Source organism: Rhinolophus hipposideros (assembly GCF_964194185.1).
Source record: "Rhinolophus hipposideros genome assembly, chromosome: 12".
In the NCBI taxonomy this organism is placed as follows: Eukaryota; Metazoa; Chordata; class Mammalia; order Chiroptera; family Rhinolophidae; genus Rhinolophus; species Rhinolophus hipposideros.
The window spans coordinates 71,656,265-71,674,125 of record NC_138058.1 but is presented as its reverse complement, the minus strand read 5'-3'; the positions used below and the strand labels follow the sequence as shown (position 1 = coordinate 71,674,125).

Below are 17,861 nucleotides of genomic sequence, written 5' to 3'. Positions count from 1 at the left end.
CCTGTGGGTGCAGAACAACAGAGTTGGTGGCTGTACTGGTTGTCAGCGACATTGAGAAAGTGGCAGACTCTAGAGTCTGTGCACCATGATCTGATGGGCGAGCTTGGTCTTCTAGCCACAGAGGATGCTGCGATCTGAACCCCAAAATAAGCCTCAGGCCCCAAGTGCCCTGGGCTTAGAGACATCCTGCCTTGTTGAACTCCAGTTTGGAGTTCAGACTAGACATGTCTGTTCTTGGTGCTGGCCTGACTTCCTTCCCACCTAGTGAATAGTGAACTGAGTGTTCTTTTTAAAGGAAAAAGTTACCTCTGTGGGACTCTGTACCCAGGCTGTTCCCCTTCCTGAGGCTTAAATAGCACCTGCCGTCGCCTTTTCCATATATGTCCATGGCGTTTGCTGCCACTGTCCTGGGGCCTCTGCCTCCCCCTCCCTCAAATGGGGATCATAAAACCTGCCGCCCAGGATTGCAGTAAAAGCAGCCATGAGACCTCTTGTAAACTCTAAAGTGCTCTATATAAGTGGGAGGGCCATCACCATCACCATCATCATCGATCTTTTTATATCCACCTCCTGCCGCCCCTGACACATGATTGTCTAAAATAGCAGGTTTCCTTGCTGGGTCTTCATGGCTCCCCTTGTGGAAATTGAGTTCTCAGTCTTTTTCCCTTTCCCTTTTCTCAGTCTGGGGTCAATCTGTGGTTTTCGTTTGCCTCCTACAACATGTCAGCCCAAAGAAGAGGCCAGGAGAATGGATTGTCCGGGAACCATAAAGGAAATGGGTTGACTTCTGTATTTGCTCACCTGTCCCCTTGGAGCACTGGACCTGCCCCATCCTTCTGTCTGCCAGGCAGGGAAGTGACTGGCTGTGTGTGTGCTGGATGGCCTCGGAACTTCCTGTTCAGATTAAAAACACTTGTTCAAATACAGTCAGCTTGGCTCAAATCAGAGTATGTGTTTAGCAAGCAGCTCCCCTTAAACCTGTTCCTGGGTTGTAGCCAGTGGTGTGGCCATGTTTGTCGGGGACTAGAGGGGTCGAGGGGTGGAGTGGGTGGGGACTTGTGATGTAAAACTCTCAGGGACTTGTTCACATCTGACTTGTGTCTTGCTGAAGGAGCAGGTTCTGGGCTGCAGGGAGCTCCCCATCACAGGCCTTGAGTCTTGGGTTGTGGGAAAGAGAATTCATCTTGATTCTCAGCACCATCGTTTGAGGAGAAACACATGTGCTTCACACTAACCCTCCTACCTGGGATACTCTCTGGCTCCACGCGCCCTCCCAAATCGTCCTCAAGGCTCCCTGTCTTGCTCAGGGGTCTCCTCCTCCAGGAAGCCTCCTGGGCCTGCTCAGACACCCTGCTTTTCCTGGCAAACTGTGGCTCGAGCTCCCACGGCCCAGCCATCTTTAAGGCTCTGGTCCTGGCCCATCGCCTCCTAAATGTGGGTGGATCTCATTTTTCCTCCCAACTGGGGGCTTCCAAGGGTGTTGACCATATATTGAATAGACCTCGTTTAAGCAGAGAAGGGGCCTGCAAAGAGAATCCCCAGGTAGGGAAAGGTGCTATCCCATTAGTAGCCCGTTGGCAGAGCTCTCCATTCATTCATTCATTCATTCATTCATTCATTCATTCATTCATTCTCATAGCTACCACTGTGTGCCAGCACTTTGTGTTAGGAGAAGTATCCAGGCAGAAATCCTGCCCTCACAGGGCTTATGTTTCTAGCTGGGAGCAATAGACAGTAAACTAGATCAATCGATTATGTAGTATAATGTATTAATACTTAGAAGGTGATAAGACTGGAAAAAGTTAATTAGTAAAGTGGTGGGAGTGTTAGATAGGGGGTGGGTGAGAAATGAAATTTGAAATACAGTGCTCAGAGAAGACCTCATGCGAAGGTGACAGTTGAGCAAAGATTGGAAAGAAGTGAGGGAGCCGGCCATGTGGAAACTGGGCAGGGTGGCGGCAGGCAAAGGGAACAGCAAGTTGAGGGCCCATCTACTCAGAGGCTGGACAACCAAAGGCTTCACCTTCCAGCCAGGAGAACCCGGTGAGCTTTAGCCAATGAGATGTCAGATGAAGGCTGCTGGCATGGTCTCCTATCCCAGCTCCCTTCCCGAATAAAAAGCCGAAGTCCCAAGACAGAAAGCTTTTGGCCCATTCATCTTCCTGCATGGAACGCAGATATAGTTTCTGGAAGTGGGGCAGCCAGCCTGTGACCACGAGGCTGGAATTCACGTGGTAAGGATGGTAGAGCAGAGAAAGACTCTAGGTTTCTGGTGGCATTCTTGAACCACTGCCTAACCCCTGAACACAACACCCTTTCCTGTCTAAGCCACGGCTTGTTGAGTTTTTCGTTGTTTGATGGAATATCCAAACCAAATATACTATGTGTTCTCAAGCCCCCGCAGATGGACCGCTGCCTGCCCAGATACACAGGCGAGCGTGGGAGACATTCTTGCTCCTTCTCAGCTTTCCTTTCCCTCCATATCCTATCAAGGTGGTGTCTAAGTTAGTCATCAAGGTTCAGGTCCCCAGACCTGATCCCAGACTCTCCAACGTCACCGACCGGTGCCTCACACGCCATCACCTGCCTGCGTTGTTGTCAGTTTCCAGGCTCCCTGCCCCCGCCCCGGGCCCATCCCCCACACAGCCCCAGCAGTGAGCCTTCTCAGTGCTCCAGGCTCCGACACCCTTGCTTTCAAGAGCAAAGTCCCAACACAAACATGGCCTGAAAAGCCCTTCATGTGACCCTGCCACACCTCTCTTCTAACTCATCACCCCATGGCGACATCTTGAACTCTATTGATTGGCAGTTCCTCGTCACCCTTTCACTCGTCTGGGCCTTTGCACGTGCTATTCCCTTTGCTGGGAATCCCTGACCGCCCCCTCACACACACACCCCTGGCGAGCACCCATACTTCCTTCAAGAAGCGAGCAGGACTGCTCTTCCCAGTTGATCCCCTTTCCCTGTGTGTGCCCTGTGCACCTGCACTCGACCAAGAGTGTTAGATCGCCTCTCGGGTAGAATGGCGTTTTTAAAAACGCCTCTTTCTTCCCAGTTGACAGAGACCACGCACATTCCTGTTCATTCCTCTATTCTGAGCAGGCTTTGCATCAGGCTGAGGGGGCCCCTTGTGGTAAGTGGATGCTCGGGAATGTTGAGGGTGGGGTGACAGGTGTTGGCTCCCAGGTGCGGTAACTCCCCTCCCACCTGCACCCCTTGTCCTTACTGGCCCAGAAGTGCATACACCAGCTTTTCTAGGCACGAACTGCGCCTCACTTACAATGAAAATAGTAAAAGCTCAAGTAACTGGCACTGCTCTCCGTGCTGTACACATTTTATCTCAGGTATGAGGATTAGCCCATATTCGTTCACTCAGCAAATGGTTATTGAGTGCCTTCTACACGCCAGGATTTCTTCTAGGCACGGGTTTACGTCAGTGGGAAAGAAAACCCGAAACACAAAAACCTCTGACCTCCTGGAACTCACAGACACTTCCATTGTTGTTCCTTTACACACCTTGAACTAATGCACCAAACGCATTCAAATCTTCAATTTTAAAATGTGATGTGAGAACAAAGTCTAATAGACGAATTTCAGCATGCAAAATATCCTGCTGTCATCTCAGGAAAAAAGGGAGAAATAAGCAAAATGTACTTCCAGAATGTCAGTGAAGAATTCTTCCAAACAGGAAAATTTTACATTATTAGCTTTCATCTTGTTGTTCTAAGAGACCCACTCTTTAGAATTCACTCGCCTTGTTGTTCTGAAGGGTGAAACCAAGACATTTAGTTGTGTAAAAGCCAATTAAAATAAATTAAATGCAAATACTGTTTCATTGTGATGTTAATTTTGAGACTGGATCAATCAAAGGTTGTGGAAATGCTAAAGTTGTTAAGACTTTGGTTGCCATGACGACAGTACTATCTGTGAGTGGTCTGTTATTCAGACATTCCTCGGTGGCCTGGCTCAGGCAGTGACTGCATTTCTCCTGGCAGGGGTAGAACTCTCTGGAGTAAGTTCTGGGTTTAGCCAGGCTACCTGTTTTGTAACCTTGGGAAGAAAGTCACCGCCCCTCAGCCTCAGTTTTCTTGCTTTAGAGACAGTCACTCTATAGCTGTGAGTGTGACATAGCCATTCAGCTCTTCTCAGAAATTGCTGAAATTAAATTTTGGGATTGCTGATAGGCCTGCTGCTTCTCAGATTGCATTTTGGGAAAGTGAGAGTGAAGGTAAAGAAACCGCTCCTGGTCTTGCCTTACCTGTCTTAACTGACCTTTGGTGAAAATGGAGTTCTTTATCATCTCCGCTAATGGCCAATGAATAACCAGCCCAGGTTGTTTGTTCTGGTGTGTATGTGTGTGTGTGTGTGTGTGTGTGTGTGTAAGGGGTGTTCTTGGGTTGAACTCTAAGTGCTTTTAGCCTGTTAGCTGCCATAATCACATTTCTCAGGGTTTTTCTTTGGGACCATAATTGTTTCACAGCTGAGGACATTGGGATCAGACATGACCTGTCCTCCCTTGTCTACGGTCTTGGGCTGTAGGGCGGCCATGCCAGGATTGCTGCCGGCTCCCGAGGGCTGGGCTGGAATGGCTGTCTCTCCTGGAGCCCCGCGGTCCCATGCTTCTGGGCCTTTCCCTGCACCCGCTTCCTCAGAGGGCTGCTCAGAGTGGGTCCCTGCCACCCTCCTCACCAGTGTCCAGCTGACCAGGCCTCCCTTCCCAACACCGGGCTCAGGGCCACCACGCTGTTTCTTCTGGAGTGTCCCTGCAGAAAAGCTTCCTAACATAATACGAGGTTTTAGGGTGTTGAGAGCTGGAATTGCAAGTGCGTCTGCTCAGGTGCCACCTTGCTGAGTCACTGTCTCTGCCCCATGGTCCTGCTCTCCTGCCAAATTGGGGCTAATTAGTGTCTATGTGGGGCTGTGGTCCAGGTTCTTATTGAATGAGATCTGGCTGGGCTTTTTCCACTCTGTGGGGGGTGGTTGTTGGGAAACGATGCAGCTGGTGGGATTTTTAAAACTGTGCAGGAAATAGATCGCTACACTGACCTTTAACCTGCTGCATAGCACTCTGAGCACTCACCCAACCGTGAAGCCCTGGAGAACAGAGAGAGCCCTGAGACTGAAGGCTGGACGTTTGCCACGGGCCGTCATTTGTCCTCTGTCTCGGTAACAACCTGCTGGGGGCTCACTGAATACGTCCTGACCCAGGAGGCAGCAGGTTGCACTGGAGGACAGTTCATTTCCAGCCTTGCTTGGTGGGATGTAAAGGTTAAGTTACTCAGCCGTATTCTCTTGGGGACGCTTCTCAAAGTAAGTGTGGAGGGGGTCTCCCTGCCTCATGGGACCACTAGCCGAGGGGCGCTGGGGAGGTGGGAAGGTGGTTTCAGCGTGTGCTGAAGGAGGCTGGCATGTCCTCTTTGTCCTCCTCGGGCTCTTACAACAGATGGTGTGTCCTGCTTTCAAATCCTTGACCAGCCGCTCTTGGGGTGGGGGACTGGCTCAGATGTGTTGGTTGACACTTGGGCCGGGAATTAGCAACTCAGGTGTGTGCTGGCCTTCCCTCTTGGTGCCCTGCAGCCCCGTGTCCTCACCTATGAAGTGAGGTGAGGCCACCGGCCCCACCCACCGCTCCTGCATCACTGGGTCAGGGTGACAATCAAAGGGGAGAATGTGTGACAAGCCTGTTGAGCCTACGTGAGGGACTCACTGCCCTCCCAGCTGCAGCTCTGATACATGCATGAGACGTGTGGGGAGAATTGGGGCAGTGTCACTTGACACATATTCTGGTTTTTTATAGCGCGCTTGCCCCCTTCCCCTCCCCGTGCACTCTGAAATTGGCGGGTCCTGGCTGACAGATGCCCCAGGCTCCTAGCCTGGGCCGTGGGCCACCGTGGCCTCTTGCCCACCCGTATTCATCCCGCCTTCCAGCTGCTTGGACTGTCGCCATCCGCCATCCGCCAAGCTCATCCTTCCAGCCTCCAATTCTTTGTGTTTGCTGTCCCTGCAGCGTGGCGCCAGGCGTCAGCTCCTTTGGGAGCCCTTCTTTGCCGAGCTCTTTGTCCGGGTGGCCAGAGCACGTGGGGCCGAGCTTTACTTTCACCTGTAAACCCATATCTTAGAGGGAGATGGTGCCAGAGGCTCTGTGCTGCAGCGTGTCTCTGGGAGATGAGCATGTCTAGGGCATGAGTGCAGTGCATCCTCCCTGTGGCCCCAATGCCCTGTGCAGCGCGTGGAAGGCTCCTGTCCCCTGAGCCAACCTGCCATTCAGCTTGTCCTCTGTGATTTACAGCCATGGCTAAGAGTTGGAGAAATACTTTGCATTGTTCTAGATCATGTTAGACGGAATTTCAAAATGTGTCTTTCATGGGTAGTAGTTCTGTTACCCTAACGTATGCACAGTGGCTCCCCAAGTATCTGCTGTAGGTGAGCTACGGGAGAGACTGTCCTGGTTTCTTTTTTTGAGTCCCACACAATAGTTCGTGGCCCTGGGGGCCCAAGCAAGTCACTTAACTGCTTAGAGCCTCCGTTTCCTCACGTGTCGATTGTACTGTCACAAGAACTATATTTGCTTGTGTATTTTAAAATGCCATATTCGTGTTCGTGATTTTATTAACATCAGGGCTCAATTCCCCCCCCCCCCCCGATTTATCTTTATTTTAAGACTGGGCAGGAACCATGTTACCAGAATCATCTGTGGGTGTAAGTAATGTCCCCTTCAGCCAGGACTTAATTTTGGCCAAGAGCCTTGTCTTATTCTGGTAGAGAACGGCATCATTCAGAGCCGAACTGTACAGGACTGCGTTCTGCGTAGCATGCGCTGCAGATGGCGTTAACACTAATGACTTACTATCTTTATATCACAAGTGGGTGATTTATGGTTCACACCAGACCCATAACTTTTCATTTCCTGATGGATGTATCAGAAGCGTCATTCGTAATGGCCTGTTAGATTTAGTAAGTGTAAAAAGGCTGAAGTGGAGGCCATTTCTGTCCCTGAGCTGGTCCTGTAGGTGTGGAGCAGCCCAGCCCGGTGTGCCGTGAGGGGTGGCTCAGTGACTTCTCTCTGAAGTGACGACCTGTGTCTGGCTCCAGCCTGACAGTGCCCAGCATGGAGCCAGGTGCTCCGTAGGATTTGCTGACCAAGACCCGGGTGACTCCCCAACCTGCACACTTTATGCCCCAGACCTTCGGCTTATGAGGGGTTGTTGGGAAGATTGTTAAAGCCACTTCCTGGCCCCACCCACCTCTCCTGCATCAGGGACATTAGCGTGAGCCTCAGAAGGCCTGTGAGCTATGGGGTGGGGGGGGTCGGGGGGGGGCAGGGTTACGCACCCAGGAGTTTGAAACCACTCCTCCAGCTTTGTGGGATGCGTCTTCATCTGTGATAGTCACGTGGCAGACCCCCCAAAGGGGTCCATGTCCTTATCCCTGGATCCTGGAATGATGTGACATTGCAAGGTAGAGTGAGGTGAGTGACACTGAGGACTCGGACGTGAGGAGAGCATCCTGGATTATCTGGGTGGACCCAGTGCCATTGTAGGAAATGCCTCCTTAACGGAGGAGCCTTCCCCAGCTGCCGTCGGTCCAATGACTTGTGACTTAACAATGGGCAGAGAGATGCTTGCCTGCTGCCGGCTTTGCAGGTAGAGGAAGGGACCACGAGCCAAGAGATATGGGCACCTGGTAGAAGCTGGAGAAGGCGCGGAATCTGATTGTCCCTTGAACCTCTGGAACAGATGCAGCCCTGCAATACTTTCATCCCAGAGAGACCCGTCTCTTCCTCATCACTGCATGCTTTCCCTCCAGCATATTCCCTCTTCTCACCCTCCTGGCCATTGGTCCCCCCCCTGCCCACGCCAGATTCCCAGCTGCAGGAACTCCCAGTTGTCGATCCCCCTAACAAAGTGCATTTGGAGCGGTGCTCGTCCCATCAACTCAGCCTCAGATTTGCCACATATTTTCTAAACTGAAGTGGCAGCTGCAAGCTGTGTCTGGTGTGTGTGTGTTGGGGGCGGGGGCAGGGGGAGGCACAGGCTGTGGCTACCCTGAGCAGAGGCTCCACGAACGGCTCCGCAGAAGGAGCTGATGCTCTCCTTCCCCTGCACGTGTGGTCTTCAACCCTCCAAACACTTCCTGTTATTGAAATCTGGATCCTTTTGATTTTTTTTCCTTTGAAACAGAAGGCTTGACTTTGTGCAGTGTCTGTGGCGAGCTAGAGGTGTTTTCTTTTGCAGAGTGGCGGGTGTGTGATGGGACTCTTGTGTGGGTACCACAGGGCATGGGCATCAGTGAGGCCTGCTTGCTGTGCAGAGTCCAGATACTTCTGATGAGGAGCAAATAGATTAAATCCAGAACTTTTGTGTGGCTGTTTACCATTTGCAGAATGCTTACATACGAATATTCTTTTTTAGTCCTTTAAGGAGAGTGGTGGGGAGCACAGGCTTTGCAAGAGGGCTGGGGGACTTGGGTCACATGCTATCCCTGCCTCTTGCCGGTAAGTTACTTAACCACACTACTCTCAGTTTTTCCTCTGACTGGGCAGCGTAAACAACAGAAATTTATACTCTCACAGTTCTGGAGGCTGCAAGTCTGAGATCAGGGTGTCAGCAGGGTTGGTTCCTTCTGAGGCCTCTCTCCTTGGCTTGTAGACGGCCACCTCCTTACTGTGTCCTCACATGGTCACCTCTCGTGGGCCCGTGTCCTGATTTCCTCTTATCAGAGAATACCAGTCAGATTGGCTTAGACCCTCCCCTATGGCCTCATTTTAACTTAGTCACCTCTTGAAAGGGCCGGTCTCCAAATACAGTCACATTCTGAGGTCCTGGGGGATAGTATGTCAACCTGTGAATTTGGGGAGACACAACTCAGCCCGTAGCCCATGGGAAGGATAATGAGGTTGTAAGGGGTTAATTTAAATAGTGATGTATTTAAGTGCTTAGCACCCTCAAGAGATGGTAGCCAGCACTGGCTTTGGGAAAGGAAAAGGCACTTTGTGCCGCTTATCTGTCGGGTCCAGGCGTTCGCTAGACGTTAACTCCATGTGCACAGCAGACGCTCTCTGTGCTGCGTTTCTCCAAGTGAGGACCCTGACCACACACTCAGCTTATGGAGTCAGAAGCTGGGGCCTGGGAATTGGCATTCTAAATAGGACTCCAAGCACACAAAGTGCAGTTTGAGGACCTCTGCTCGGCCTGGTTGATCCGCGTCCACAGCGCACTCCCCTGCGTGCCCCTCTCGTCTGCCGTCTCTTATCTCCATCCGTTCCTCACCCCTGTCCCATGGACCGGGCTGTCTCACTTCCCTGGTCGGCTCCATTGCCATCTCATGCCTCCCATCTCTTCTCCTCCCAGCTGTAGGAGTGGCTTCTCAGAGACACATGGCCACACTGCCCTCCTACACGCTTCCGGGATTTGCCCCTGGTCTGCAGAGAGCAGCTCACGTTTGGGGGACTGCCTGGCGTCCAGGTGTGTCCTGTCCACGCTCCTGCCCGCCTCTCCTGCCACACCAGGTACCCCTGGCCCCAGCCTTCGAGAGTCAGTCCCTCCTGCCTCCTCGGATCTGCATGTGCCCTTCCTGCCCCCGAGGACCCTGCCCCAGCCCACCTCCCGCGTTTCCTCCTGCCTGAGTTTTCAAGCACAGGGCTGGACCCTATTTCTTGTCCTTGGTGTCACTGAGCACCATTTCCGAACTCAGGCGACACTTGGGAAATCTTTGTTGACTGAGAGGGTGCAAGACATGATTTTCGCGGTTAGGAAAGGAACTCCCAGTCACATTTTCAAGACTGTTTCATTCCAGTGGCAAAGCTGAGAGGGACATCCCGCCTTGTTAGGGGTGTTCCTTAGGCCAGGCTGTGCTTGGGAGCTGAGACCATTTGTTCTTCACTGAACGTGCCCAGACTTTTGTGAGTTCACATGTTTTGTACCATTTTCTGTCTCCTCCTTTGATCAAGGCTCTATTATCTCCAGCTGCTTCTTCTTCCCCTTCTGATGTGGCATTTCTGTTCTTCTGTGGACTTGGAAATAAATAAGCTGCCATCGATTGCTCGACCACACCAGCCACACTATGGTGGCTCCTGGCTGAGCTTGCTACCCGTTCTGGCAGGGCTTGACAAGGGAGGCGTGTGTCACCTGTTGTGCTCTCCTGAGGGAGCACCATGTCACTTGTCATTTCATAAGAGAGCTCCATGTTACCTATTTTCATTTCACTAGTTAGGCCTTTGTCACCTGTTGTCATTTAACCAGTGACACCTGTTGTCATCTCAGGAGGTAGCTCTGTGACACATGTTGTCATCTCAGCCCTGACACCTGTTGTCATTTCACACCCTTGGACTCCTGACTGTGCTGTAACCTGCTGCACACCTGGGCCACCAGCAGTGCCTGCTCCTCTCCAGACGGGTCCAAGGTTGGGCTAAGCTGTCCTCATTAACTGCTCTGCAGGGGAGCAGCTAGGGGACTCCGTGGGGGTGGGCAACTCTGCCTGCGCTGCCATACTGCTGCGTCTGCACTGTTTATTGAGGGTCTGGGTAAGATTTCATTTTAAAATCTTTAGCCATGATGTCTGAAAACACTAACCTAGACAACCTCTAAGACCCTTCCAGCACTAACCTTCTTTGGCTTGTAAAACAAATCCCTTTACAACTGTAGGTGTATTTACTAGAGGTCATTAAGTCAGGTGTGCTTGTCCCAGCTGTCCCTAAGAGCTTTCCTGGCCACCCAGAAAACACAGGTGAGCGTGGCTGAGAGAGAGGGCAGCTTGGGGTATAGTGGGTGGGGCTGTCTTGCCTTGAGTGTCCACAGTGTTCCCCGCTGGTCACTTTGCAGAGTGAGGTGGCAGACGGAGAGCTTCTGGACTTGCTCCAGGCCACTGGCCGAGCCTTGGGCCGCATTTGTCCCCTCCCAGTAACCTGGTGGATATACGCCCAGGGACTAAGCTTTAGGGAGATGACCACAGCTTTGGGGAGCAAGGTGACATGTGGGGGTCCACTCCCAAACTGATGAGGACGGCAGGTGCTGGAGGCTGAGGCTCTGTGGGGTTCCATCAGCAATTAGCATTGGTGGGGGGCGAGGGGGGGGGAGACACTACTGTCATCCTGTTGACTAACCCTGAGATAAATTGCAGCCTGCCAGTGAGATATAATGAGCTTTCTAAAAAGTGTTTTAAGTCCAAATAAAAAAGCCTATTGAGCTAAAGTTCACGTGTCCAGAAGACCGGACTGCAGGTCTCTCCTTGCGGCACGAGAACAGAGTACAAACTGCTGCTGCCGGAGTCATGGCAGGATAGGCATTTGGAAAGTTTCTCTCCCTCTTTGACCGAGTGTTAGTTGAAAGGAGTGCTGCGGAAACTGTAACCAAGGGAGGCACTATGCTTCCAGAAAAATCTCAAGGAAAACTATTGCAAGCAACAGTAGTAGCTGTTGGATCCGGCTCTAAAGGAAAGGGCGGAGAGATTCAACCAGTTAGCGTGAAAGTTGGAGATAAAGTTCTTCTTCCAGAATATGGAGGCACCAAAATCATTATAGATGACAAGGATTATTTCTTATTTAGAGATGGTGACATTCTTGGACAGTATGTAGACTGAACTAAATCACTGCTGACATGGTATCACGTGAAGCTGCCCATTCCACTGAAGTTCTGAAATCTCATCATGTAAATAATTTCCAGGTCTCTTTTGTAATAAACTAATGATATCCAGAGTAATGACATCCAGTGTCTCTTAAGATTTAGTGCCACTGTACTGATGTAAACATTTCCAAATAAAAATATACAAATAAATGGTTAATTTTTATTTAGTTATTTTTTTAAAAAATAAAAGCCTGTTGAACTCAAAAGTTCAGTTCTGAGTGTTGATTTGCCCCCAAGGTGCATGGAGACAGACTGTGGCACGGGGGGGTTTCTTGTCATACGATTAGCATGAAACGTGGAGTGCACCCCACCCTGTGGGCCCCTCTCACCCAGGTGGACATGGCAGCAGCACTGATGGCCCTGGGAGTGAGCAGAATCCCTTGTTGTGTGGTGGCTCCTTATCTCCTATCTCCTCCCTTCCTACTTCTGAGGAGGATGACGAGGGCGGCTCCAGGGGAAGTGACTTGCCAGAGGTCACAGAGTTACAGAGGCCGCGCTGGGGCTGGGGCCAGCATCGACATGTCACTGCTTTCTCCCTTGCGTCATCCCCCTGACCTCCTTTGTCCTTCTTCTCTTCTGATCTCCTGAGCATTTACCATCTCCTTCCACGTAAGGCTTCCTGACAGGAGCGTGAAGTTCATCGTGTTGTCTGACCTTTGTTTAAGGTCCCATCTACCTGATAGCTTTCTGTTTTCTGTGTCCTCCTCCCCTCCAGCCACTATCCCACCCCCACCCCCCTGAGGTCCCTGTGTGGTCCCTGCACCCTTCTTTGGGCAGCGACTGCCTGGGGTGGGTGGGGTGGGGGCGGAGGTGCAGTGGTGGCCCCCGTACTCCCCAGCCAGGCTGCGGACTGTGAAGGAACCGTTCTCCTGACACTTGCTCACCGCTGGGGAGACTTTATTCAGGATAACTCCAGTAGGGGTCAACGCTTATAACAGGACATGGCTAAGTGGGAATTCACAGCCGAGGAGCAGGACGAGGGGTCAGTGGGTGGGAAATGACTGAAGTGGCCGCCCAGAGGGCTGGGGTGGTGTTGCTAAACCGGCCTAACAGGACTGCTGCTAAACGCAGGTCTAGGTGTCTGCATCAAAGGTGGGGGACGAGGTATCCAGGTGATCAGATATCCAGGGTCGGGGAATCTCAGTAAACTGACTGGGCGGGGCCAGCTGCAGCCAGGAGGGAAGTCAAGGTCAAGGCCTCTTGGTAAGGAGGGGGGAGGAGGGAGGAACGAGCAGTAATGGGGTGTTGGGTGTGGAGGTCCCTGTATGGGCGGGGCCAGGCTGGGCTTGGCCTTGAGTTAGCCTTTTGGGTGTTGTGGATGTGGACAAAGATACTTCTCTTTTTGAAGTTTATTTGTTCCCCACCATAAAGCAGTGTTTTCACCATAGACGCTTGCGCTGTAGGGAGGAGCGTAAATTGGGGTCGCAGTTCATTGTAGACACTTGTGCCTGTGCTCGGGGACTGGTTTGGTGCTTCTGCTTCTGACCCCTTCTCACTGAGGACCCTCTGGGGGAAATTTGGCCAGTGCTGGAGGTCAGAGGGCCAGCATGTTGGTCTCAGTAGCCTCCTGCCTTCAGCTCAGGCAGCGGGAAGCCATTTACTCCAGGGAGGGAGGGCTGACTGCAGGCCACGCACAGGGGCACCGCCCAGGATGAGACCCCGGGGCCCTACATCTTGTCATCTCAAGGAGGCAGGTGTTTTCTACCCTCCACCCCAAACCTCCTCTTGTAAACTGGAATTCCTTTGCACTCGCAAAGCTAATGTACTCAATCGTGCCCATTTTGCTTTTGAACTTGACTTAATTTCTGAAGAAATTATTTATTTTTTTGACGCAAAAATTCTGCATCACTTTGGTAAGATTAGAAAACACAGAAACGCACAGAAGACAAAACCGCCCCATAACCAGCCCGCCCCCCTACATTCTGTTGTGTACCCCTTGAGACTCATTTTTCTCTACACAAAAGTGTCCATGAAGTCTGCAAACATAGGCACATAAACACAATGCCATCAAGAATATCTTCATTCTGCAAAGGAATAAAAGAATGTCCTCTATAGCCAGACTTTGTAGATGCCCCATTGACACAGGTAATAGAAATGTGTATATTTAGCAAAAATACGATCATATTTTCATTTTATTTTGCTTGCTTGTCCTATAAAGACCTGTAAACACGACAGACCCCGGTGAAGCCCGACCTCTCCTTCTCTCTGCTCCCCTTCCCCAGGGAGCCCCTCTACCGAGGGAGTAGGGATTACGTCCGTGCGTGTTTTGTGTTCTTACCACAGGTGTGATAGCCTGAAACAAAGCATGAGGTTTTATGTGTTACAAGGACTCACAAATTGTAATAATACTTACTGTTCATATCATTTTGTAGTTTGACAACTTGTTCAACATTGTTTTTGAGCTTAATCATGTTGGTGCATAGATGTGGTTTGCTGTCCTCTTTTTTTCTCTCTTTTGTTAAGTGCTGTATAGAGATCCATTGTGTCCATAAGCCACCGTTTCCCCATTTCCTGAGTCATTTCCATTTTCTCAGCATTACAAGAATGCTGTCCTGAACACTGGATTCCCCTTGGGCACCTGGAAGGCAGCCTCGGAGATGGTGCCTGTGATCCCTGCATCCTGGTGTCTGCACCCTTGGCTAATTTCCTCACTTGGGTGTGGACTGGGATTATTGACTTGCTTCTAACCAATAGAAAACAGTAGAAGGATGGGATATCACTTCTAACATTAAATTATGAGAAGACTGTGGCTTCCATCCTGGGTGTTCTCTCTTGCTCTCTCTTGGGTCACTTGTCCTGGAGGAAGCCGGCTGCCATGTGGTGAGGCAGCCCTGTGGGAAGGCTGCCAACAACCCCGTGAGTGAGCTTGGAAGCAGATCTTCACACCCCCATCCCAGCCGAGCCTTCACATGAGACCGCAGCCATGGACAGCAGCCCAACAGGAATCTCATGAGAGACCTTGAATCAGAGGCACCTAACTGAGCTGCACCCAAATTCCTGACCCAAAGCACCTGTGAGATAATAATGTATGTTCTTTTACACTGCTAAGTTTTGGGGGGTAATTTGTTACACTACAATAGATAAGCAATACAAACACCCATTGGGGGTTCCTACAGATATCTAGAACACCTAGCAGGCTCATGTGTGCCGTTACTGTTGGTTACGAAATTGATCGCCAAGGTTTTGTGGCTGTTGGTTCTTCCCTCTACAAAGATGAGGACATTCCTTTCCCCTTCCACACCTCTCCGCCCTTGTACTGTCAGATGTTACCATTATAACCCATTTAGCTGATGAGTGTGAAATAGTGTCTCAGGGTTGTTTTAATTTGTACTTTCATGAATTCTAGCGAGGTTGAACATCTTTTCAATGTCTTTATTGTCTTTTGTGGTTTCCTCCACTATGAACTGCAAGTTTGTTTTCTTTGCCCAATTTCTTTTTGGATATTATTTATAGATTTTTTATTTATAGATTTTTTTTTTTTAATATTCTGGAGACGAATTCTTTGTCGGCAATAGTGTTTTACAGACTGTTTTTTAAAGTTAACAACAGATTGAGACTGTTTTTCTATGCCAATGTGTACATAATTTTACTGACATTCTGTTGTAATGATACATATATGTATATATTAATGTGTATTATATAATATATAGTATATATATTATTTATATGTAATTATACATATCATTTATTTAGCTGACCCTGTAGGTTGTTTGCAGTTTTGCATGAGTAGGAGCATGGCTATGTATACGTCAGCTAACTTATGCCTGGTAACAAATGATCCCCCCCAAATCTTCATGGTTTTCAACAACATGAAGGTTGTTATCAACTAGGGTTTCTTTCTCTCTCAAGTTACACAACTGTCAACTGTTGGCTGTGGCCCTGCTCTGTGCCCTCATTCTTCTGGGACCCAGCCTGACAGTGGTCCCATGTGAGAGACTGATGGTCTCTTGGCAGAGAGAAAAAAGATGGTGGTACAGCATGATCGTTCTTCACGCTTCTGCTCAGATGTGGAAACTGACATGCATCACTGTCAATTCTCCTTACATTTCATTGGTTAAAGCAAACCACATGGCCAGGCCTGATGTTACTCAGGTGGGCAGTGTAACCCCCCCCCCATGGGGAAGGACAGTATTTTGAGCAATACAGTTTGCCACATGCTGTGATGAACATTCTATACGCCCTGCTCCCCCAGTTTGTGTGATTTTTACCTTGGGATAAATTCTTAGAAGTAGAATTGCTGCTAGGTTAGGAATATGCACATTTGTCAAGCTTTTGGTGTTTATTATGATAGCGAGGTTTTAACTGTTACGCATGTCTGCTGTGAAATTATAAGAAATTATTAGTCCTGATGACCATTTCTGAAGGAAAAAATACTTTATATGGGAATACTTCACGGCACCAACCCCCCATGACTATAACAACTTGTCTAGCTTGATCGTTTTCAAATTGCTTTTATACTCTATTTGTTTCTCACAGCTGCCTTGTTGGGTTTGATGTTGCAGGTGTTTCGTCAGTGTTTTACAGATGAGATGCCTGAGGCTCAGAGAGGTTGAGAAATTTGCTCAGGGCTGCACATCTGGGAATGAGGAGACGCTCTGGCTCCTGGGCCTTCTGGCCCTCTGGCCTCTGGAAACTGTGACTGAAACCTCTCTTGTGCTGCATTTCTAGTTGTGCCAAGTGCTGGGTGTACAGTCCTCTGGCCCTGGGTTCAGGAAGGCCCTGTCCGAGGATGGGCCGGCCACAGCCGCAGTGGCTTAATCTGTATTAAGGTGTTGCTGATCATCTTTGGATTGAGGGAGGGGATTTACTATTTTTAGGAAAAGTGAAGGGAACATTGTTAATCCTGTTAGTCAGCAGAACTAAAGAGATGTGATTGTCTATTAAGGAGGGTGACTATTTCTTAAGAGTGGTGGTTTAAGAGTGGTCCTTTAAGGTCTAAAATCTATGTAGACCTCACAGTGGGTCAAGTTAAAGCACAGGATTCCTTCTTCAACCTTGTGAATGGAACCTCATGGAACTTCAAGTGTGTGGTCGGCCTCTAGACCAGAGGAGAATCGGAGCTAGGAATAGTCCCACGTGCTTTTATTTCTTTGCGATTGAAGTGACGTGCTGTCATCTTTGAGTCAGGTCATTCATTTTCTCTGAGCCTGCAGTTTACTCACCTGTGAAAAGTAAAATTATTCCTTGCCTACTTTATGTGGTTGCTGTGAGGAGCTGGTGAGATTTCACAGAAGTGTGGTGGGAACTATACATGCGTATACTGTAAGTGGATACCTCTCCTGCCCCAGATGGCTAGAATCAAAAAGGTGGACAAAGGTGTTAGTGAAAGGTGGAGAAATTAGAACTCTCATGCATTGTTGGGGGAATATAAAATGGTGCAGCCACTGGAAAAACAATCTGGCAATTCCTTAAACACTTAAACATAGAATTACAATACGACCCAGTAAGTCCATTGCCAGGTATATACCCCAAAAGAACAGAAAACATGTCCACACAAATGTTCATAGCAGCATTATGCATAATAGGCAAAAAGTGGAAACAACTCAAGTGTCCATCAACTGATAAATGGATAAACAAAATGTGGTATATCCATGCAGTGGAATATTATTCCCTCATAAAAAGGTATGAAGTACTGACGCAGGCTACGACATGGATAAACCTTGAAGACATTATGCTGAAGGAAAGAAGCCAGTCACAAAAGGCCACCTATTGTGATTTGTTTATATGAAATGGTCAGAATAGTCAAATCAACAGAGAAAGTAGAGGCGGGGTAGCCAGGGATGGAGGTGAGGAGGAATGGGGAGTGACTGCTAAAGGGTGTGGGGTAATGAAAACATTCTGAATTAGATAGCGGTGATGGTTGTACAACCTTGTGAATATCTAGAAAGCCCTGAATTGTATACTTTAAAAGCAAAACAAAGGAAGTATTAGTGGACAGTATTTTGACAAATTATTGGGAGGCAACAGAAGGGAACAGTGTCAATTTTGGAATCAGAAGACGGGTCTGGATATTAGCTATGTGTTTTTAAAAATAGATTGCTTAATCTTTTTGAGCCTCAGTCTCTCCATCTGTTACGTGGGGCTGATTCCCGCTTTGCAGGATTGGAGTGCAGACTCAGTGAATTGATGTTTGTATTGCTTGGTACTAGCATGCACTCACGGAGAGGTGGCTGTGATTGTTTGGCCGTCTTCTCTGCAACCAGCTCAGTGTGGCAGTGACACTAATGTAGTCATGTTGCC

General features: G+C 49.4%; 2 protein-coding genes across 11 annotated transcripts in view; both read left to right on the top strand.

Moving 5' to 3' along the window:
* HPCAL1 (hippocalcin like 1) overlaps positions 1 to 17,861 on the top strand; it is a 90,703-nt gene that overhangs the window by 12,448 nt on the left and 60,394 nt on the right. The window lies entirely within an intron of this gene.
* LOC308506036 (10 kDa heat shock protein, mitochondrial-like) lies at positions 10,941 to 11,577 on the top strand (the record flags this gene model as incomplete). Its single annotated transcript, XM_081068859.1, has 2 exons — positions 10,941 to 10,964; positions 11,281 to 11,577. The coding sequence occupies 2 exons, from the start codon at positions 10,941 to 10,943 to the stop codon at positions 11,575 to 11,577; spliced, it is 321 nt and encodes a 106-aa protein (XP_080924985.1).